The sequence below is a fragment of the Drosophila ficusphila genome, unplaced genomic scaffold (genome assembly GCF_018152265.1).
Source record: "Drosophila ficusphila isolate 14025-0441.05 unplaced genomic scaffold, ASM1815226v1 contig_791, whole genome shotgun sequence".
In the NCBI taxonomy this organism is placed as follows: domain Eukaryota; kingdom Metazoa; phylum Arthropoda; class Insecta; order Diptera; family Drosophilidae; genus Drosophila; species Drosophila ficusphila.
Window position 1 is genome coordinate 1,968,267 of NW_025064737.1, and position 22,676 is coordinate 1,990,942.

Genomic DNA, 22,676 nt, shown 5'->3' on the forward strand with positions numbered 1-22,676 from the left:
TGCTAAAAAGGCGCAAAACTTGTCGCTTTGTGTCACGAGTTCCGCCTTGAGCTTTAAGGAGTCTGGTTGCTCCTATTATACAGCCTCCAATTGATGCCATATTGAGATCTCCTCGTTGATGACAGTGCAACTCAAATTGTTTTATTTTGTATTCAGATTGGGTGAGGCGTCTGGTACTATATTAATATTATATCAACTCAGATTTATTGAAATAAATGAAATGGGAAATGAATAAATAGTTCAAGCTCTTGCACAACTTAATCACGTGATTAAAGTTAAATAAAAATACTTTTAACCAAATGTTAAGTAATTCTTATTAGGGTTCAGGGTTCCCAGCTTAGTATCCTGTTACATCTGTAGATGCAAATTCCTTGATGCTGCTGCCATGTCTCATTTGGCTCTTTGAGGTATCACTGGCAGCCTCTGGCCTCTGCTGAATGCTTGTGGCAGGTGACAGCCGAACTGCAGTGAGCTTGGCAGACTTCATGTAATGCAATTACGCATACGCCGCGTGCTCCCCGCCCAGAATGACTGGCATGTGCGGCTAATTAGGTCCTAACTGCTCCACGCCATTTTGTTGTCAAAACCTGCCTGCCTAGGAATTGCAGGATGGGTGGCAAGTACAACGTGTCCAGATTTTTGACAACCAGCCAGTGTCGTGTTCCTAATTGTCACATCTCATTAATTCACAATGCATTATTAGTTATAGAAAAGATGAACTTTTTAGAACATTTTTGGCTCGTGAAACAAAAAACGGAAAGGTGAAATAACTGCAGGAGTTGAGATTTTTTAATATGGAACGTACTGGAGAAAACATCCGTATGTATAAATGTATAGATAAGTAAAGATGTATAATAAGTTAATACCATCAAAATTAAAACCTTTTCAAGCCAAGTAAAAATTTTAAGTGAAATTATTATCGAGGAAATTTTTATTAACTTCTATAGTTTCTCTATAATAACACAAATAGATAACATATGATAACATATAACATTTAATTAATATATTTATATATTTTATATATTTATTTCTAATTATGAATTTCAAATATATAAAAACTTTATAAATTGCTTAACTAATAAGTGAAAAAAATATTTTCCCTGACATAATATTGCTGGCTTTTAATTTGGGCATTATTGTGTGGACAGAAAAAATAACAAAATGTCTAGCTTTAAATCAAAATACAACCAATACCGATTAAATTTGGTGTAAAGAGTTTTATGGTTTCTTGATTTTCAAGGCGGTGGCAAATTGTGTGATATTATATTATTTCCAAACTCAGTAGCAATTGTTTCTAAACGCGTTACCAACCGCATTCGAGCCAAGTTTGCAGCATTTTGCTGCTAAGCTTGGGGCGGCGTTGGCAAGTTTGGGGCATGGAGTGCTGCCTGCTTATAGGCTGCGCTTTTGTGGAGCCACCAGGGCTCCGAGCTCCGCCGCTTCTGGGTGGTTCGGTTCCAGCAACTTGTCACTGGAGCAGAAGTTTCTGAATGCATTCTCGACGCCAACTTCTTGGTGCGAAAAGTTGGCGCAAAATACTTTGCTCGAATATTGTTTTCGCATGCTTTTGTTGTGCTAAGCAGCCCGTAAGAAGTCGCTTTTCCCCCGACTTTCCCCGATTTTCCTGCAGCCCGGTCCAGATCCATCCAGACAACGTAAATTGTGCTGTCTTTTTAAGAGTTTTTATTTTGTTAGGTTTCTGTTGTGTCTTTTTCGGTTCGCTGTTTTGTTTTATTTGGTTTCATTCGGTTTTCTTCTTGCATTTTTGCCATGTATTGGCATTTCAGCGCTTATTTGTATCGTTTTCGTTCACTTTGTTGTTACTTTTGTTATGGCTTTCCTTCTTTTGTATTTGTTTTTGTGTGGTTGCTGTTTTCAATTTTGTTGCAAGCGCAACGCATTTTTGTTGCTTTCCTCTTTTCAGATTGTTGCCGCTGCAGTTTTTTGGCAATTTCCTTAAAACGCAAAAGCTGAAAAGTTGCCTGATGTACGAATAAGCTTTATTTTCCCCCATCATTTCTGTGTGAAAATATCTATGCACGTTTTTTTTTTTTTTGAACAATTCAAACGACTTTGTAGCACTGGCATCGGCACTCGGTATGCAGTTGAGAACTATGCAAATCTTTCATTAGACTCCCACTTCGATCCCAAAACTGATTGCCAAAGTTTAGCCGCTAGTAGCGCCTCTCGGGCGGACTGAAAACGCTCTGGGGAAGGAATGGTGTGAATAGGGGTCCTAACTCACACCGCAGGCCAACTCACATTAGCCCGCTTCAGGATCGAGTCCTTGGAGGAGTCGTAGGCGTGCTGCTTCGAGGGAATCTCCAGCACAGTGGGCACTGCCAGCGTGTGCGCATCGACAGTGGAGCGAATCATGTCCGCGTACACCTGGTTGATCAGGATGATGGCTATGTCAGGTCGACCCAGGAACTTTTTGAAACACTCTTCAATCTGAAGAGGAGTAGTGTCTGCGGAAGTTCAAAAAGATTGTACTAAGAAATGGAACTAATGGGACTCCAAATATAATATCAGCTGGTTCTTAAAATAGAGCAAATGCTTCTCAAGAATTTTCTTGATTAATAAGAGATATACCATAATTACCTTTCTCCACCACCATAAAATTTGCCTTTCGATCCTCGTCGACTTCTCCAATGCCTCCAAGCAAGAACCCCACACAAGTATCCTCAAATAAACCCAATTCCTTTAACTGACTAATAACGATATAAAGAGCTCACCTCATCCCCAATCACGGCCAAAAGACTGCCAAGCTCTTCCGATTGCAACGACATATTTAATAGACTTTTAAATACCTTAGCTCGAAAGTAACACAATAGAAAAATACCACTGGACCATGAAAGCTAACGCCTGGACCAGTTGATGTGAAACATTCATAATTGAAATGTTAAGCTATTTGTTAAAGGATTTCCAATAAGTAGATTACCATAAGTAAATAAATTGCCATTTTTTGCCATCATGCGGTGTATGAATAAAATTTATGTGCATCTGCCGCCGATGACAAAACAATTGTTTGAGTGAAATGGATGTGGAAAACGGGAGCAGGAACTGAAAAAGGGGGAAAACTGCACTTGACAGCCACGCCGCATTTGATAGCAAAACGCTGGCTGCACTTCGCTGTTTGTAGTTTTGTCAAGCGTAAAACAAGTTTTATAATTGTTTAAAATGTTTGCTTTGCCGCTGCTGCCGCCGCCGCTGTCCATTGCAGTGCAATTTTATAACGAATTTTTGTCAGTTGCTGCTCAAAACTTAATCGAAAACAATGGACGGCGAGCGGCGAATTGTGTGTCAAGCCCGCTGTTGCCCCGCCCACTCCAGTCCCCCTCCCTTTTGCCTTCTCTTCTCCCTTTCCCTCAAGCCAACCGTTTACGTAATGCCGACAGCTCCTAATTGGATTGGATAACTTCCGAAGGGCTGAGCCCCAAAGCCCGAGAAATACGCACCAACCTCCGCCCACGGACTCAACGCACAGATCACCTTTGTGCCCATTGTCTCCTCTTGGAGCACAAATCACTCCAGATCTCCGGCCAAAGTCCCAGGCAGCCGGTTTTGTGCACCAAGTCGGAGTTACGTGGTTGCACGGCAACAACGACAGCAAAGGCAATCCCTAAACTTAAACCTAAATGCGGCTAATTGCCGAGCACGACTTTCGACAGAGCAGCTGGCACTTGAACCCAACGCCGCACTCAACTCCAGTTAACGTTTTTCAAATCAGCTCTAATTGTTTACAGTTTACAGTTTACATATCAATAGCCATTGTTGTTGTTCCCGGCGTGTGGCATAACTAATTATGATTAATGCTTCAAAGCCAGCCCCTGACATTTGCCATTAATTGACAGTGTGAGCAGGCGCTCTGACACGTGCACAGAGAGAAAAACCTATCATTGTGAACGTTGCCAAATGCATTTCACATATGCTATTAAGCAGCCCCTTGGGAGTTTATTGATTTGAAACGAATGCAAAAGAGATAAACGACTCAAAACGTATGCCATACAAAACAAACCATTTAATGCATATTTGATGGTTAAAAAAATGCATAATAGAGTTTTCTTGTTTAAGCAGTCAATATATTTAAAAAAAATGTAAATGTTATAATGATTTATAGTTAAGATAATAACATAAATAATTTCCTTTTTGATTGTGTTAAAGACACGAAACTAGATACCCAATCAACTTCCCATTACTAAGTAAAGTTGCAAAATAAACTCTAAGATGATTTTAGGGCTCTGCATAAAATTGTAAATATTTATTTAGAATCCCACAAGACACTGATAAATACTTTTCGGTGCACCTACAGACTCCCCCCGAGGTGCATTGAACTTTCGGCTGAGTGGAAAACTGTCATGGCACAAACAAACCGACAATGAAATTGCAGCCGTGCTCTCCGCCACAATCCCATATGACCTGGAACTGCAAACTCAAAGCTCCGGGCCGAAACCCAATCGAAAACCCATCCCAGCCGAGCCGTCGATGCTCTGGCCCGCTGACCTTTTTCCACACATTGCGATTGCTAATGGCGGAGCCATCGAAATCCAGCGAGTTGGCCAGCCAGAAACTCACAACCGGCAATTCATGCTACCGGTTTTAGTTTATTGACTGCTAGCAACATCAGACACAGCAGCAGCAGCAACAACAGTTGCAGCTACGCCAGCAACATCGCCAGCAGCAACAGCAACAGCAAGAGCAACAGAAACGGCGACAAAAACAGAAACAGCAACATCGGGAACGACAACCGTGTGTCAAATGACTTTTGCTCGACTGGCTTCTTAAATATGGTCATGGCGGCATTTAGTGTGTTGCGGCCAGAAATTTTCACTTATGCCCGGCACGTTTTGCCTATTTTCTCGATTTGGGTAGCTGAAAATTTTAATTTTGATTCTTTGTGCGGGGTTCTGGGCCTTCCTCTTCGACGGGTCACAATTTTCTCTTTTTGCCTAGATTATGGGACACCCACGGGCCAAGACTAGGTCTATAAAAGTGTTCTTAAATAGAAGAAAAATGAGTCGTATTTAATTGCATGACTATAATGTTATTAATATTTTCTTTTCAGAACCCAAATATGTGGAATAATTGTATGATGATATTTAGTATGCGAGTGAACTATCTAAATTATATTTATGTTGGTACCTATTTATAAATGGGTTTTAACAGAATTGAGCCATGTGCTGTTGCACTTGAAAACTTCCAGAGTTCAACCCTTCTCACTAATTTGAAACATGGATAACTTTTCGGGAGTGTGTGGACCTGACAGCTTACTTGCTCATGCACTCAGAAGTCATTCATTCAGCAGCTGTCAGTGGGATCGTCGGTTCCTGGGATTGGGAAATATCAGATGGGCATATCCCCAGCAAATTCTTTCTCCCCCGCGGTTGGCTCTCACGACCGAGCCGAGTTGCCTTTCGCCCTTCCATTTCGGCGGGGCCTGAACTTTGGGAAGGCATTTGGAAGCACGGCGAAGTGCAAGCACGCCTCTTATTTATTTAGTGCTTAAAATACCATAACATTTGCGGGATTACATAATCGAACCTGTCGCCGCCGCTGCTCCGCATGCACATCACGCAAATCAAGTCAAACCGAAAGAAAAAAATTCGCAATACGCTTTCTTCTGAACCAAACTGAACCGAACTGAAATGAATCGAAGCAAAATGAAATGAACCTTTCAGTGCGCGTATCGCGCTGCTGCTGTTTGTGATGCTTTCCTCCGCTGCCGTTGATTATTCAACAATTTTTATTGAAAGGTAAACTGGCGCTGGCGATGGCGCTACTCACAAGAGTAGGAGCTGTAATCACAAGAAAGCCATGTGCGAAATGTCAAATGCAGGCGAACCAAGCGGCAGTACATGACATCGACATTAACGTCACGGCGCCGACATCGGCCGATATATCTGCCTGCCATTCACTTGCCAGCCCCGCAAACTATATGCACTCTCTCCGCGCGACTGCCAATCAGTTGGGCTGCAAATAAAATTAGCATAACGACAATATAATAAACAAAGGCAAAGGCCGCGTCAGCAGTGCGAACCGCAAATGATCGCTGGCCAATGGGCCGAAATTGCAGATTTGGCAGGATGGCAGCAGGAAACGCTGCTTTTGGGGCCGACACTTCACTTCATACTCGAAAAGGTTCTCCACACTGGAAGAGTCAATTAAACTGCTAAGAAATAACTTAACAATGAGTGTTGAATACTCTTAAGTTTTGAAAAATTAAACTACTGAGTTGAAGAAAGAGATTTTAATGCAGATTGCTAAAACGTTTACCTGTCAATTAACTTTAGTAATATTTTTTATGTATACTTATTCCAATTAATTGAAAATACTTCTTGTTTATATTAATGAGAACAATTTTAAAATAAACACTTCATAGTTTTGTAAATGAGCCCAATTAATATAATTGAAATAATAAACATTTTCAAAGAAACTGAATTCTCATGTGGCATTTAGGTATTGATCACCTTTAGTTGTCGCAGATTTTGCTCAGTGTGCGTGGCGAGTGCGCGGGTGTTAACTGTTAATGTGCAGTTGGTTATTATGCAGGACCGAAGCCAAAAATCGTGTCAATGCATTGAACGCAGCTCTTTGGGTTGATAACCTCTGCTGAATGAATCGAATGGAGCGCCGCTCCCCCGCCGGAATCGAACCCTCGTATTTGTCGATTCCACTGACGAACTGGGTCGCCATGTGGCCGCCGAGTTGGCTGGCTGGCGGAGTTTTTGGGCTTATTGGGAAGGCGGGGGAACGGGTGTTGGCAGCCAGCGAAACCGTTAATAGAAATGCATTAAAATCAAAGCGTTTTGGCGTTTGTTCCAATTCTGAGAGCATGCCGCACATTAGTCTCGAGTAATGGCCGCCCGCAAATCACGCCACGAATCACAATTTATCAAGAAAACGTCACGTAATTACCAGTCGACGCCAACTACGAGATACATTGACAGTTGTCGGATACACACGGCGGCGTCTTCTTTCCGAATCCCCAGCAGCTGTCTGCCTCCGCCGGCAGATGCGTTTGATTTGTGTGCTCCATCTCCGACTCCGTCTCCATCTCCATCCAAGAGCCGCAACCCAGAAGCCAGAAGCCAGAACCAAAAACCCAGAGCCGTGGCTCGTCTTCCACAGATTTCGTGGCTCCATTGTTCTGTGTCTTATTTCGTATTCCAATCACAAAAGGCGTTGTCAAACCGGCGACAACAGCGCCGCCAAGAGTGGTTGCCAGTCCCCCGGGCGAAAACAGTTTCTGACACACAGCGTAGGAGCCCAGAAGCCCAAAAGCCAAGAACCGATCGACACGTCACTCTCCACGGGTTTTCCACTCACAAGTGGAAGTTCAAGAGTGAAAAAGCAGCTGCTCCTCCGTCTGCGGATGGGAGTGCTGCCACCAGAAATTGCCAGACTTGTAGCTGCTTCATAAAAACATTCGGCTTACCCTCCAAATATTTTGAGAATAATAACAATAAAACCTAAAATGTTATCAATTTTATTATGTTTTTCTACCGAATTTAAGGGAGCGGTTTAAAGAACCTTATAGGGAGTACATCCCCGCATTTGGGGACTTAGCATTCTTTAATTCTAATTTCATCAGTATTCTTAGTAAGCGATTGTAGAACAATGTGAGGTAAAATTCCTAAAATATTTTCTCTCTCTGTAAACACAGATAGTCATCATAATGCGTGTGCAAAAAACCTAATGAGCATTCGTTTCCTAAGCCGCCTCCATAAATAGTTTCCCAAGATGAACATGCCGAAGATAAAGACCGATTGTTGCTAGATGAAAGCCAAGTAAGCAAAGGTTGTTCTCAGAATTCGTACCCACTTTGTACGCCGGCAAACTGAAGAATAGCGTTTTGAACTCCGCCTGCGAAAAGTAAAAACACATTAGGCTTATGCAACACCTCGCATTTTCATTGACTTTCGATGGCATGACAGGGCAGAAAGCGGCGATAAAAATAAGAGTTTGGCCCGCTGAGGCTTTGTGTGTATTATGGGAGCTTACGCTAAACCTTTTCAAATATCTGCCGCCTAATTGCCCATTTAAATTAATATAAATTTCAATTTATGCACACGCACATGCCGCCGAAATGCAAAGCATAATGCGCGTACCACATGTGGTGCCCCAGCAACGCCTCCTCAGCGTTTTGAGCCGCGGAGCGTGAAAGAAACGCTCGGATAAAGAAACGAGATACACACACTCGCCGACTCACACCAGATCAGCGCTTATAATACGCATCAAAACGAAATAAAATCGCATTTTTCGTGATTGATTGAGGCATGAGTAATGAAAAATTGAACGTGCAACAGACGCAGACATTCAGTGGGATTCGGGGAATGGGGATGGAGATGGGATGTGGGGGATTGGTTAGCGATATGTGTTCCACGTCTGTATGACTCTGATTTTACGCGCTACATTACCTTTGATTTCGATTCATAACAAATCAGGCAGCAATTTACCTAAGAGAAGCGAGAAGAGGAGAGTAACAAATGGCAGAATGGAAATGGATGCGAGAAGCGTGAAAAATATTTAATAAAACTGAATTAGCCCTGTGCACACAGCTGGAAATCTCCGGGCAAATTGCGATGACGAGGAGCAGTCTCAGACTAAACAAAAGTTACGGGCCATATTAAAATGTCATCGTGTCATTGGTTCAGGACATTGGAAGTTGGGAGTCTGTTGGTTAGGGGGGCTTGGGAGTCCAGAAGTCCGAGGACTGGAGAACAGAGTCCGGGGACACCAGCTAACGACGACATGATGAAGCGTAAACAAACATGTCCAACTGGCAGACAGGCGGCGGACAGGCGAAACTGGCGAAAAGTAAAACAAAATGAATTTTATTTTGCATTGGAAATGATTGCTGTGACTAACATGCCTTGGATTTTATTTGTGTTCGGAATGTTTTGCGAGACTGCCAGCAGCATTTTAGCCAGAGTCCATTTGCTAAACGCCCCTTTCCTTCGCCCTTTGTTATTTTCCAGCCAGCTGGGAGTAGTTTTATTCCTGCCCGCCCTGCTCTGTGTGATTTTTGCCGTGCCCCGAAAAGTTGCAGCAGAGCAGCAGAGTTGCCCCGTCTCCCTAAAAAAAACCAGGCTCTCTGGGGGCACAGACACACACGTAGCCTGACTTTCAAACGCTGCAGTCGGAGTCGAAATCGGAGTTAGGAGCTAGAAGTTAGGAGCTGGGAGCCAGGGTTCGGCAGCCAGGAGTCGGGAGGCGGGAGTCGGGTTCCAAGTAGATGACCCGCATGAAAATGCTGGCCCTGGCATATTTTTATGCCGCAAGCATGCAGGACAAATGGCTGAAATTTTTGCAGCTCCTGATGATGACGAGGGCCGAAGGGCAGTAAAGGGGTGGAGAGGGGCAGGGAAGGGAGAAAGGAGGGGAGGGACAGGGACAACGGCGGCTGCAGTTAGTTTTCGACATGTGTACGTGGCCCGCCATCAGCAGTGGTCTGGTCCTGGGAAAAAAGTCACTTCTCCTTCGCAGCCCCTTTCCTCAAAAACATACATAGTTTTTCTAGGTTTCACAGTTACAGAATGCACTCTGGAATATTCCTATATTTTACCGGCTTTAGTTTTTCTTTTAATCCTAATCTGGTTTACTCTAACTTGAATTTCCTTTAAGTTCAATTTTAACAAAAAATAATTTGCTTGATGTGTCTTTTGTTGGTGTGTCTTGTAGGGATTAACGGACTTTGTATATTACAATTTAGTAATAAAATTAGTAATAGTAATAAAATAAAAAATTAAATTGCTTGTACAAAAATGCAGAAAAATATGCTTTCAAAGTTCATTATTATAAAGAATTCGTATGAGACCATAAATAATTTTTAATAAGTTAGAATAATCAAACACATCTCAGTGCTCAGGGTATTCTAAATAAATATAATGGCAAACACAAATCGGAGGAATTTAAAGTATGATACTGAAAGACAGGAAGAATAAATTCAATTCAAAATAAATACATTTTGGCGGTATTACATACAGTTCAAGGTTCTACGGTTCAAGGTTTTTCTCCAAGTGCATCCTATCTGCTTCCGTGTCTTGCTCGTGAGGAGACAAACCCGGTATGGGAATGTATATAGGTATGTATGTTGGGAGAAATTGAACAAGTCGTTTGTCGGCCGCCCTAGGAATTTATGTGAGCAGAGAGCGCGCTGCCCGAGTTGAAAATTAAACATTGCGTATACGCCTAGGTGCATAATAATTCATGCCTCGAGTGGAGGCTGCCACTGCTTGCCAGGCGACTGCAGGCGAAATTGTGTGTAAAATGTTTTAATATGAGCTCATAATATACGATCCTCGGACGGGGCGGCAACCGAGTCCAAAGTGAGTGGACGCCGCAGCTCAATTTGTGATTTATGGACATGGGACATTGGCTCTGCTCGGGCGTTTGGCAAGAAAAGGAGCCCTCCCCGGTTATTGGAAGAGCGTATTGGCTCGCAAGTGTTGTCCTTTCGGCTGCACTCCGGCCGAAGGCCATGAAATTTTATTGTTTAGTTTGCCGGCCGGCCAAGGCATGCGAAATGCCTAAAAATGGCTGCCTGCCGGATATCCTGTGGCGCACAGCCTGCCGCATGCACAGTCCGGCAATTGAATTTACATTTGGTTGTTCTCTGCCGGAGAAAACACAAAAACACTCAAAGCATCGTGCGCTTTTTGCTGGCAACATTTTGGCATTTGTTTTCGTTGCTCTGTTGTTTTTGTCTCTTTTTTTAATTGAGCTGGAAGTTGTTTGTGCTCTCGAGGACACCCTGGGATAACAATAATAAAATCCAACGATGCTTACTAGCTGGCCAGCGAGCCGTGGCTCCTGAATTCTTTAAAGTCACTGGCCGGAGCTCCCAATTCCGATTCCGACTAATGGTCCAAATTCAATCAGGAACTGACCCAATTATAATCCGCGCAAATCCTACACACAAAACACACCGCAGCTCTGATTTTGTTTGCCCTGTTTTTTCCAGTAAGCCATGTTTAGTAGTTGGTTTCCATTACCGAACTGGCCAGCTCATGCGGTTGGCCGTTTTTTCAGTATTTGATCCGAAAAATCAATTATGCCCTGCCTGGTATTTAATTAAATATTGTTGGCATTTTTTGTTGACTGCATATTAACGCAATTATCGAAGGGGGCGTGGGCGGGAGTGTCAGTGGGTTTAGGGGCTCGAAATATATTCAATACTTTTTTTGCTGGCCAGCGAAAATTCCACGCCCTCAGCAGGTGGAAAAAAAGGGACGAGGATAAATGGTGATCGGTCCTGGGCGAAATGCAATTGTGAAGCGTTTTGCAAATATTTTAGCACTTTTAAATAAATACATGCCGGCGGGGTAGCTGCACTTTGGCGCAATTTATGGCAGCAAAAGTTAAAACGAAAGCCAAGCCAAAAAATGGCGTTCACGTTAGACGTGGGAAAGCCGTCGACTGTTGACTGTTGAATGGGAATGGCAGGTCCCATAAAACTGCCGTGTGTCGACGTTTCCAAAATTCAAATATTTATTTTAAATTTTTGCGCTGCACAAACATTTCCGTTTTGTTTTTTATTTTCCAGTGGGAGGATGGCTGGTTCTGGTTTCCGGTCAATTTCGACGCTCGTAACCGGCATGTAAACGAGGGCTAAGCTTAAATAATGGTGTTCGCATTAAATATATCTAGCATTTAGTGTAACTCCTAGTAAAAGTAATGCGGCCGTGACATTACATCAGAAAATTTTGGAAAGGTGATTTTTATGTACCTATAATCAGAAAATACCTTAGCTTTTTGACTGATAATCTTTTGCTTGTAGAGTTTTAAATTGAACTTCGGTTCATTCTTCTCAAAGCTTTTACTGAATTTCGGCCAATTACTTGACAAAATTGCCTGATAACTTTCACATATTGGGAATATCAGTTTACACTTGCGATAATCTCAAGTAAATACGTGTGCCAAGGTCGAGCCCTCAGGAGCCCCTTACTTTTATTTCAGCGAACACGCACCTAAAAAAATTATAATGTTTAATTTAAAGATCTCAACATGTATTGGCTCTACAACACATGACATGACAATATTTTTATATAAGGGAAATTATTATTTAACTAATATTTTAATACCATTCCCAAGTATTTTTAATACAATACTTAATACATTTATTTTCCTCATTTGAAAATGAAAACTTACTATCATATGTTGTTTCATAATGTTGAAAAAATAATATTAACACTTTTTGTATCGTTGCCTCAACATAATATATTTAATTAATTTTTCGAGTGTATCCTGCTGATAAGCGTATCCTTTTTGCACGGGTTCAAGAGCCCACACCAATGTCATTGACATGCCGCGAAAGTAAAAGCCAAACAAAACGGACTTCGCTCGAGGGCCACGATGGGCAGGATGTTTGGCTGAGTGGGCAGATGGAACCGGCTCACACCATTGCGACCTGGCCAAAAGACCCTTTGCAATCTGGCCAATATTCCACAATATTCCACGAACTGCCGTTAATTACACAAATGCAAAAGTCTGTTGAGCGGCCAAATTGGTCGGTAATAAATAAATTCAATTGAATAATTTATTTAATTTATTTTCGGAGGCTGCCGACGCGTGACACAAAATAAAAAAAACAGCTGGCTAACAAAGTGTTTTATTTTTCAGGTTGGCCCTCGTGTGTGTGGCAGGTGAGCAAATAAATGTGTGAAAAAAATTTGTTTGGGATGCGGAAGTGTGCAGCAAGCTGACATCGAGGTGTTAGAATTTGGTGCAGCGCAAAAAAAGGGGAAGCAAAGCAAACAACAAATGGCAAACGGGCCGAGCACATTTTTCAGAGCCACACAAATGTGTGGCACAGGCCAAGTGAATTTGTGGAACGAAAACAAATCGTTTAATTGGCTTAAGCAAAACGTAACCATTATACAGCCGCACCGCTGCCGATTATATAACCGGCCAGGTCCCAGTTCAGCCCAACAACGATGCCGTTGACAGCGCCGTCGACTGCGACTTCGACTTCGACTGAGACTTCGGATAAACCAGTTTTGCAGTTGGCCAGTTCCCTCTGCTTCACCCAACTTAAGCGATCTGTTTGCTTCGTTTTTTAAGAGCAAACTGACGCAAGGGTGCCGCACCACCGTCCACACCACAAGAGCCAACCACCAAGTGACACCGCCGCACCACCGATCGCAGGGAACCACTCAGCAACGGGTTTGGCGTGTTAGCACAGTGAACTCTGGTAGGAAAACTGGCCAACTTCGATCAAAGTGGCCCAATAAAAATAATACAACTTAAAACTTTTAAAGTAGAAGTGCTAGTAAGTTCAACAAACATTTGGCAACATAAACCTTTAAAATACAATTTATTTTTAATTTAAAAGAATTTCTTAACCCTTAAACGTTCTTAAATTTGAAAAAATACTTTCCTAATAGCTTTTATAGTTTTGTTGAATGATTCGTTTCATAATAAGAACCCAACATCATAAACATAAAAATAACATAAATAATATTGTTACAAGTTATAGTCAGTATATGGTATATTCTTTCTTGGACTAGTTCGACTAGTTACCACCGCTTCCAAAATTATGATTGCGTGCCTGTTACACAGTTTCCACTGTGATAACTCCGGTCGGCGATCTGGTCCGAGTCGAGAAATTTGTGTGGGCCATCGAGCGAGAGCATATAAAGATAATGGAAAATCTCGGCGCGACTTAGTCCGTTGGCTAAGCCGTTGGCACATTCGCACCTGAGCCCTCGTCCGATTCAGAAATGCAGTCCCACTCGCTCCTGCTGATCGCAGCCGTCGCCACGTTGCTGGTGCTCCAGGTCAGTGCCCAGTGGCTGTCCCTGCTGATGGAGCCGACTCCTGACCCCTTCCTTCCCTTGCAGACGGCGGCCAAGTTCCAGGTGAAGAACCACGAGGACGCCGAGCGGGCCTTGGAGGAGTGCCGCGAGGAATTCTACGTGCCGGACGACATCTACGAGAAGTACCAGGAGTACGAGTTCCCCGCCCACCGGCGCACCAGCTGCTTCGTCAAGTGCTTCCTGGAGAAGCTCGAGCTCTTCTCCGAGAAGAAGGGCTACAACGAGCGGGCCATGATCGCCCAGTTCACCTCCAAGAGCAGCAAGGACCTCGCCACCGTGCAGCACGGCCTCGAGAAGTGCATCGACCACAACGAGGCCGAGTCGGATGTCTGCACCTGGGCCAACCGCGTCTTCTCCTGCTGGCTGCCCATCAACCGCCACGTGGTGCGCAAGGTCTTCGCCTAGAGGCTCGTGATATAACTCCCTCCTACTGTAAACCTCCGATAAATGTTAAAATCTGTATAAATAAAAATGTAACCTTTCCAATATTTTAAGCATTTTATTCATGCTGATAAAATTAATTAGCTTCTCTTTATATCTTTACTAACACTTTCCCTTTCAATAGAGAGAACTACTTTTGTTGCTGTTGTGCTTCTTTCAAGAAGTTGTATTTTAATTTTAATAAAATCATTTAATTTAATCATTTAATTGAAATGTATGTTTTGGCAAAGAAAGATGAATAAAAACTTAAAATGCAAGTAATCCGCATATCTAGCACTGCAATAACGACATCATTGTAAATTTCTGTCATTCTCCAATAAATATTTCCCAAAAAATACATCTATTGATATACAGTTTTTGTTCATACTTTTCCATTTGTCTTGCCCAACCGTTAAGTCGAAGTCTTTGCTTGATTATGAATTAGATTTTAAATGTATTGCTTAAACAAATTATAATTTAGCAGGAACTTATTCGGATTGCCAAAACTTCAAAGAAAATCCCTCTTAAGATCGATTTCGTCCCGCTTACAACCTGAGCATTCTGTTTGCAAATCATGTTTATGAATAAGGCTAAACCAGTCAGAACAAAATTACTTGTAGTGAAGCAGAAAACGAGTTAGCATTTTCACTAATTGCATAGCAAACAAGGTTTCATAACCCCGCGATCTGTAATTGCGTTACTTGTCGTGTTTTCCCAGGCCTATCGAGCTTTCTAAAATCGAAGTCCAGCCACATTTCAAAATATAGACTAAGCGCAGTCCGAGTAGAACTGACCTAGACCAAGGCAATCGAGCCACGCGCTGTCGATTCCCTCGGAGCACCCACATCCACTCCCCGGCGGATGAACTGGCATTCGTTGAACCCGCCGGCTATCTCGACGCGCTGATAACCTCCACCTCCGCTGCATCGCAGGCAGCTGATCGGCGACTCCGTCCGGCGGATGTTTTCGCCGCCAGTTCGGTTTGTGCATCGCCCGCAGAGAGATGGGATCCTCGTGGCCGACGTTACTCAGCCTGCTTCTGATCATCAGCCAGGTGAAGCCAATTAAAGTGCAGCAATTTCCCAAGAAAATAGCTATTTCAAAATAGAAAATACATTGACTTAAACCTTTTAATACTTGTTGGAATTTCATACTGTTCCTGTTCTTTTTATTAAACCTCGAAACGCTTAGAAAATTAAATCATCATACTTACATGACACCTGCGGTTGATATTCTAAATTGTGGCTAAAATAATATTGTACTATTTATTTAAAATTTAATATGTTATTAAAAATCACAATAAATAAACTAGAATATAATAAGTTAAATTGAGAAGTGTAATCCTTATCGCAACATCTGAGCCCCCAAGATTTGTTTTTCAATGACTGCGAATAATGAAACAAATGAAAAGCAATTATCAGGCAAAGTAGAGAGTGTTTCGTCAATCGCCTTATCAATTGAATATACTTTGTATGTGCTCCCAGTGAGTTCTCCGTAAAAAAGATTGTGTTGTGAACATTACTTCCTAGTTTTGTATAGATAGTTGCACTTAGAACGGCAAACTACTAAGAGGATCTCAGATTTGTACTAAGCAGTCAATGTAAACAATTTAATTAATAGGAATATAACCCTTTTTTAACAGGTCCTGGCTGACCTGTCCGGCGATGCCAAAATGCTGGAGAAGTGCCTCCGGGAGCTGAGCTCGCCGGAGAGCATCGAGGGAGATCTGCGGAAGCTGGAGCGGTATCCTTCGTGGACGCGGGAGGAGCTGCCCTGCCTGATGCGCTGCCTGGCGAGGGAGAAGGGCTGGTTCGACCCGGAGGCCAACAAGTGGAGGCTCCAGCGGCTGACCGACGATCTTGGAGCCGACGTCTACAACTACTGCAGGTTCGAGCTGCGGCGGATGTCCTCCGACGGCTGCAGCTTCGCCTACCGCGGATTGAGGTGCCTCAAGCAGGCGGAGATGCACGCCGGCACCAGCCTGAGCACCCTGCTGCAGTGCTCCCGCCAGCTGAACGCCAGCAACGCAGAGCTGCTGCAGTACAGTAGGCTCCGGGAGAAGGAACCCATTCCGTGCCTCTTCCAGTGCTTCGCCGATGCAATGGCTTTCTACGACTCGGCGGGCGACTGGCGGCTGGAAAACTGGCAGAGTGCGTTTGGTCCTCCCCGGAATGAGGAGCGGTCGGTGGCTGCCAACTACAGTGAGTGCCGGCTAAGCGAGAAAAGCCGCCGGGAGGCTACCGACAAGTGCTCGTGGATGTATGAGGAGTACAAGTGCTGGGAGCGAATAAATGGGAATGATCTGGTGGAGGAGACAAAGGGGAAACCTTGAGCTTCCAATGTGATTTGCTCATTCATCAAATGCTTTAATTTGAATAAACAGTTTAGGCATACTTTTTAGAGTTAATTAAAGATATTTTTTTACATATGGCAACGATTTAGAATTCCTCCAGAAAGTTTTTATTGGAATTGGTAGAACCTTTATGGAAGTTCTTAAACGGCAATGCTGAAGCATGTGAACTGTTTGTAGTAAGTGGCACAGCGGTCCCTTCCGCTCTGTCGGTGGCATCCCCTGATGTGGGCTCCTGTGGCAGGAACGCCCAGGTGCTGCTTCATGGCCTCTAGTTGCCAGCGACGCGTCCTCTCATCGAAAATGTGCAGCTTGTCCAGGAAGCAGCGCGTGAAGCAGGGAATCGGCTCCCTCACAGGATAGTCAGCGAAGGACGCAAAGGAGGGCCACTCGTCCTGGTCCACCACCTGCAGGCAGTCCTTCATCGCACTCTTGGCCGCCGTCGAGACGTTTGGCATACTGTCGATCAACGTGAACGGGTGGCTCTCCATCTGCAATAATGTCAGTTTAGTAAATTATAGAAAAAATATATTCATACTATAAACGTATAGTTTTTATAATAGAATAAGCTCTTCACTGTTTATATTTCGTAATACATTAAAAATATTCCGAAATGGTATCACCAATAAATAAATGGGCAATAAAATCGAAAAAGTGAGTCTATTTACAACGATGTTTTGAAAAAAGCACAAGATTTTTATGAATTATAGCTTAGTATAAGTTTCAGACAACTTCAAAACCAAACGATCCTTAATTCGGTATTGGTAAAACATTTACTTAACATATTGCCTTTTAAAATGAAAAAAATTAACAAAAGCTTAGAGCGTATAAAATGAATGGGTACTCATCAATTCGGAAGCAATCTTAGTGTTTCGAAAAAGAAAGCTTTCTTCGAAAGGTCACTGGACTCGGCTTATCGCCGTCTACTCACGTTGGTGATGCAGTGGAAGGCCTCGTAGGCGTGTTGGCAGCTGCTCTGGCTGGAGCTCAACTCCAGTTTGATCTGGCAGGCTTCGTAGACGGGGATTCCAAAGGCACTAATAACCCCTTCCTTATCGAAACCCGTCTTGTTGTTGTAGAAGTCGAACATCTCGCTCAAGTAGCAGCGAGTGAAGCAGGGAATTTCCTCGTAGCTCTCCGACCATTCCTTGAATCTTGCCAGACGATCGCTTGTCTCCTCTGTTAACCCACCGTAGTTCTCAATGCACTTGTTGATGGACTCGCCCTCATGATCTAACAGGGCCAGGCTTTCATCCTATAGAAAATATTGTATTAAGCTGGATTGCAAGCGAAACCTTTTGCTTACCACAGAGAGCCATAGGATTATGGCTGCCAATAATCCACTCCTCAGAAGCATGGCTCAAAAATGCAAATGCCTTCTAGTAGATTCTACACGTTCTGTGCTTGATTAAAAACTGAGGCTCAGGGGACAAATAAATATTAAAACACCTCGGCGGCGTTAGATTTAATACACTTAAAAAATTTAAGGATACAATGAAGAACGCAAAACATTGCGACTTATTTTAAAATATTTTTGTTTTGTTTGGAAAATGACATGTTTATGACTGAGAAAGTATAAATAAGGTTCCAATGCAATTGCAATCGTTTATTAATATGTACGTATTATACTATAGGTGGCTTAAGGGCGTTCAGATTGATTGATTCCGAATAAAAAACTGTAAAACACTAGCTAAGTTACTGTGTCATGTTTAATCTATACTTACAGCTTTTTGCTGAAAAGGCATTTTTCTCGGCTTACTCTTAACTTTGTTGGCTAATCAGTTCTCGCCTCAGTTATAAATTTGTAATAAAAAGGAAATATTACTCTATTCCAATGCTTTTATGAACGAATAGGGCTTAATATCATACATTTAAAAAATAATTCAACTAATAACAAACAAATGAGTGTATAACAATCATAAATAACAAGCATTAATAAGTTAATTTAAAGGGTTCCCAGGATAGAATGTTTATTTGCAAAACGGTAAACAAATAAGGTAAAATGTTTTTTAACAAACACTTCATTGTTTTTTCCTTTCTCTGTTTTCAGTGTGCTCCCCCTTAAAAGATAACCCCATTTTTCGACTACCTCAAGTTCAAACGAAAGCTTTCAGCGGGCGGCTGATAAGAACGCCCTAATCAAGGAGACTGGGTCAAGTTTTCGGGCTCGGTTGCGCAAAGAATTCTGGGAGGGATTACGCAACTATCCGCGGATCGCAGATCCATGGCGATGGGCCAGCTGCATTTGCCCAGTTGCATTTTTATTGATCAACACCTGACAACGGGGCCACGACTGCAGTCACTAAATCGAAGCGATGCTATTGAATGCCGTTAATTGATTTTGGTTTTTTTGTTTTGGCATTTTGCCCGGCCACTTGTCGGGCTTTTAATAATGTCTTTTCTGTGCGGCCGGCTTGTAAAGGAGCGACATCGTCCCACTTTACGCATTTTTGAGCAACCGGATTCGGGTTTTGGGTTTCGGACTTGGCGACCGAGCAAAACATGTTTAACAAAACACGTCGCATCATCATTATCCCAGTCCGCTGAAGAGATCTTCATCGACGCAATTGCAAGTGGGCAAAACAGCAAATAACTCCAAAGTGGTTCTGCCAGATCGGCCAAACAGTCAACAAAAACAACCACTTTTGCTTCCACTTCCACGAATCGAAGACACAGTAAAAAAAGGTTTTGCGTAGGCACTATTTGCACACACAATTTTTACGATTTCGGTCAGCGAAAAAATAATTTTAAATTCTCTATTTTCTGTGCTTAAACGAAATAATTTTGTTTAAAATGGTATGAAAACAAAAATACAATTTATTCACATATATTTATACTTCTTAACAGACTAATTATCAATAAATTGGTATCGGAGGTCTGTTTAATTATTAAGAAGTTGTATTTTAAACTAATTAAAATGTTTAACGAGATTACTTAATGTGAAAATATTCCAGTTTCAGGTATTAGAAGAAACTTGGAACAAGATTGTTTTGCATAAAGTTCCAATCAGTAAACAGATTTCCTGGTTTTGCATTTTAAGATCATTTTTGAGTGAAAGAAATGCAAGCTAAATTCGTTTCTGTGGACGTTTCCCTCACAATTTCTTCGCAATGACCTTGGCTCGTTTTCTTGCGTGTTTGGCCGTAAAAATTATAAATCCAGTTTTCGATTTCCTCTCTTCTTTCACTCTCGCACAGTCACAATTTGAACAAATTTTCGTTGTATAGTTAATTGTTTTTTCCCGCCGCCAGTTGTTGCCAAACGGCTTTCGGTGGGGCAACTGCGATGACAACGATGACGACACAGCAGCAGCACCACCACCGGGCGGTAGTACAGAGATCAGCACCACCGGTGGCGGTAACTGGACTGTCCAGTGTCCGGTGAACAGTGAGCGGTGGTGCTGAAGATGCGATGCAGTGGAGCCTGACCTTTGGCAATTTGAAATGCAGCCGCCTGCAAGTTTGGCAGCACCGGTGTGCGATTTCAAAACGATCCCGAGCCCGTGTTTAGCATTTGGATTGGGCCCAGATGGATTTGCATAGATTTGAATACATTTGCCGGCAGGGCTGCGACCTGTCGCATTAATCCGGCTTTCTTCCCCGCCGAAGTCACCTGAATTTATGGGGAAGCTGGAATTCAAAAGCGTCTCTTTTGTTCGCGGGATTTCAAGGTTATAACCCAGTTTCTGGCAGGGCGCGTTCGTTCGTTTTGCGTTGTCTTCTTTTTTTTTGGCAACAGTGTTTTATGGTGAGAAAGAAACCGAAAGCCAAGTGGGACTGGAAATCGAATTCGATCCGTTTCGAGGCGATTCGAGTCGATTCAAGTCGATTCGATGCGATTCGATTCGTGTTCAATACATTAACCGGGCCTTTTGATAAAAGCTGAGAGATGTCCGGGCGATAACAATGGGCTTGTCCTTGGCTCCGTTGGGAACTGAACTTGCCACTAAATGCAGGCCAGCTGCGTTTAATGACATTTACAAATTGGGCCTGGCAAATATAATTAAAAATACATCAGGGTTGCGCAATTTTCGGCACATTTCGCATGCAAATCAAAGCTCTACTTAACGGGGTTGCTTCTGCTTTTCGGTTATTTGGGGCTTTGGGACTTGGACTCTTCGAGGGGCGCCACGTGAAATGGCCATAATTAAAAATACATCTAGGCGGCATGTGGATTTTATGTGTGTCCAAGCTGGACCGAAAACCGAAATGGAAAGTGAGCTGGCGAAACGCCGAAGAAGTCAACAACCTGTGCGTGTTTGTTGCCTTCAATTCGGTGCAAAACACCCAACTCATTAACTCGGCATCTTAGGTGGGAATTAATTATGCAGATTTATTCATTGTGTTGCGATTTCAAGTGTGGTAAAATGCAGCCCGCCTAATGAAGGTGTGTGCTGCCAATGATGATGATGACGACGGGTTGATGGGCTTTGGGTTTTAGGTTTCAGGTTTCAGGTTTTACATTTGGGCGGTGGCCGGGCTGTGCCCAATTTGGAACACCCTAAATCGACTCCAGTTTGATCTTAAAAATTAATCTTCGGAGCAATCGGCTGGGCTTCCGCCCCGATGGAAACGCTGCCTTCGGGAGTAAGCACTTTTCAACGGATTTTGAAAGTGAATTTCACTGATCATTGACCTCGGACTGTGGTTGCGTGTAATCGGTCGAGACCGAGGCCTGCCACTCTGAGATTACATAAATCCGAAATTAGTTAATAAATGAAAACTGTGAGCTGTGAAATGAGAAATAAGAAATGCTATTGTTGTTCAATATATTGAAATCACGGCGTTACGATTCGATAAAACGCTTCGCCGCTGCAGTGGCAGCTGCAGTTTTCCACTGACCCGCGGCTTTTAACTCCCATTTAGCCAGCCCGCGGGGTTGGCCAATGAAATTGGCTTATGTAAAGCCTCTGCCATCGGACGCCATTAAGTTAGTGACATAAAAATTAACGGAAGACAAGGTGAGCAAACACTCAACACAGTTGTCAGCCCTGCGGAGTTGAGTTAACTTTTGTGAAATAATCATCTTGTTGCCAAAATGATGGACTAAGTGCAGGATGGTCCGTTGTTTCACGGGTCCAGAGTTGAGGTCACCAATTAACACCGCTTAAAACTGATGACTTGGTTTTTAGCCAAAGTAATTGGGATGTTCAATGTCTTTGCTCATGAACAAATATCTAAAAAGTGGATCTTCAGATTATTTTGGTAAATTATGATTGCATGTGGTATTCGAATAAAAATTGTTAGGAATGAATAAATGTTAAAATTTAAATTAAACTAAAACGATAAAGAATACCTTTAATTCCTAGATGGGTGTAATGCTGAACAAAACAAAATTACAAAAATATTAAGCTTGCGCACATTCTGTTCGATATGTTTCATTCCAGAGTTGATTTACAATCTATTATTATGATTTGTTGTATGATTTAGTTTTCAATTAATCTATATATTTTCCTTGGTCGAATCTAACCTAGACCTTGCATCTGACCTAGTATCTCTAGCATTTGCATGTAACCTTAGTCAGCTGAGTTGATATTGTATATTCACTCCACCTTCGCAGGTGATATCGCAGTGACACCTAGCCTCCCAATGCAATTAACGATCCGACTTTCCACCACACCCACCAAAATTGGGTCGCACCGAGTTGGGTTTTATTGAAGTGGCAATGCAGGGGAGTATTCAAATAGACGCGATTAAGTGGAAACCGTTCTAACGGGTTGTGTGTGATTCGAAAGATTCCAGTCACGAACGCGACTTGACGACAAATTACCGTTTCACAAATGCACTTGCCAAATACCCGAGGAGCTGAGCTGAGAAACCGAGAAACCGAGAACCCGCTCGGCCAAATAAGCCAGACTAGCAGACTAAAAATAATCCAGCGATCGCGGCTCACTCGCAATCACTCAGACTGCGGGTATCTGCGAGCTCGAGTATCTGTGAGATACAGTTGGCATGCACTTACCACGTGTGAATGGGACAGGGGAAAGGGAGCGAGTGGCTCGGGCCAAACAACTTTTCTTCCGCGTTGCACATGCGATGGCGATGGCTATGGCTATGGCTGTGGCGATGGCGATGGCGTTTGCAGACTAC

The 22,676-nt window shown here is 42.9% G+C and overlaps 3 protein-coding genes across 5 annotated transcripts; 1 reads left to right on the top strand and 2 right to left on the bottom strand.

The window, feature by feature from the left end:
• Window positions 1-1,978: 1,978 nt before the first annotated feature.
• On the bottom strand, window positions 1,979-2,862 carry LOC108091749 (V-type proton ATPase subunit F). The gene is made up of 4 exons (XM_017191094.2): window positions 2,736-2,862; window positions 2,602-2,683; window positions 2,263-2,468; window positions 1,979-2,207 (listed from the first exon to the last, which is right to left on the bottom strand). The coding sequence occupies exons 1-4, from the start codon at window positions 2,787-2,789 to the stop codon at window positions 2,175-2,177; spliced, it is 375 nt and encodes a 124-aa protein (XP_017046583.1). The 5' UTR covers window positions 2,790-2,862; the 3' UTR covers window positions 1,979-2,174.
• Window positions 2,863-13,649: 10,787 nt separating this feature from the next.
• On the top strand, window positions 13,650-16,630 carry LOC108091808 (general odorant-binding protein 99a-like). 3 transcript variants are annotated; one of them, XM_017191177.2, is made up of 2 exons: window positions 13,650-14,210; window positions 15,880-16,630. In XM_017191177.2, exons 1-2 carry the CDS (start codon window positions 13,722-13,724, stop codon window positions 16,567-16,569), a joined length of 1,179 nt encoding a protein of 392 aa, XP_017046666.1. In that variant the 5' UTR covers window positions 13,650-13,721; the 3' UTR covers window positions 16,570-16,630. The 3 variants fall into 3 exon arrangements, with proteins under 3 accessions (XP_017046666.1, XP_017046665.1, XP_017046663.1); XM_017191176.2 differs by lacking the exon at window positions 15,880-16,630 and having other exon boundaries at window positions 13,651-13,778; window positions 13,842-14,540; XM_017191174.2 differs by lacking the exon at window positions 13,650-14,210 and adding an exon at window positions 15,221-15,291.
• LOC108091809 lies at window positions 16,583-19,392 on the bottom strand. Its single transcript, XM_017191178.2, has 3 exons — window positions 17,894-19,392; window positions 17,519-17,842; window positions 16,583-17,078 (listed from the first exon to the last, which is right to left on the bottom strand). The coding sequence occupies exons 1-3, from the start codon at window positions 17,942-17,944 to the stop codon at window positions 16,731-16,733; spliced, it is 723 nt and encodes a 240-aa protein (XP_017046667.1). The 5' UTR covers window positions 17,945-19,392; the 3' UTR covers window positions 16,583-16,730.
• Window positions 19,393-22,676: the final 3,284 nt, after the last annotated feature.

Excerpts from the sequence above, each read along its gene's own strand:
- LOC108091749 (XM_017191094.2), bottom strand. The coding sequence starts at position 2,789 with ATGTCGTTGCAATCGGAAGAGCTTGGCAGTCTTTTGGCCGTGATTGGG. Across the intron at positions 2,684-2,735 it reads TGGCCGTGATTGGGGATGAG|GATACTTGTGTGGGGTTCTT; the intron begins GTGAGCTCTTTA and ends GGTTTATTTGAG. Across the intron at positions 2,469-2,601 it reads TTTTATGGTGGTGGAGAAAG|ACACTACTCCTCTTCAGATT; the intron begins GTAATTATGGTA and ends GAACTTCCGCAG.
- LOC108091808 (XM_017191177.2), top strand. The coding sequence starts at position 13,722 with ATGCAGTCCCACTCGCTCCTGCTGATCGCAGCCGTCGCCACGTTGCTG. Across the intron at positions 14,211-15,879 it reads ACCGCCACGTGGTGCGCAAG|GTCCTGGCTGACCTGTCCGG; the intron begins GTCTTCGCCTAG and ends CTTTTTTAACAG.
- LOC108091809 (XM_017191178.2), bottom strand. The coding sequence starts at position 17,944 with ATGCTTCTGAGGAGTGGATTATTGGCAGCCATAATCCTATGGCTCTCT. Across the intron at positions 17,843-17,893 it reads TAATCCTATGGCTCTCTGTG|GATGAAAGCCTGGCCCTGTT; the intron begins GTAAGCAAAAGG and ends TATTTTCTATAG. Across the intron at positions 17,079-17,518 it reads CCTTCCACTGCATCACCAAC|ATGGAGAGCCACCCGTTCAC; the intron begins GTGAGTAGACGG and ends ACATTATTGCAG.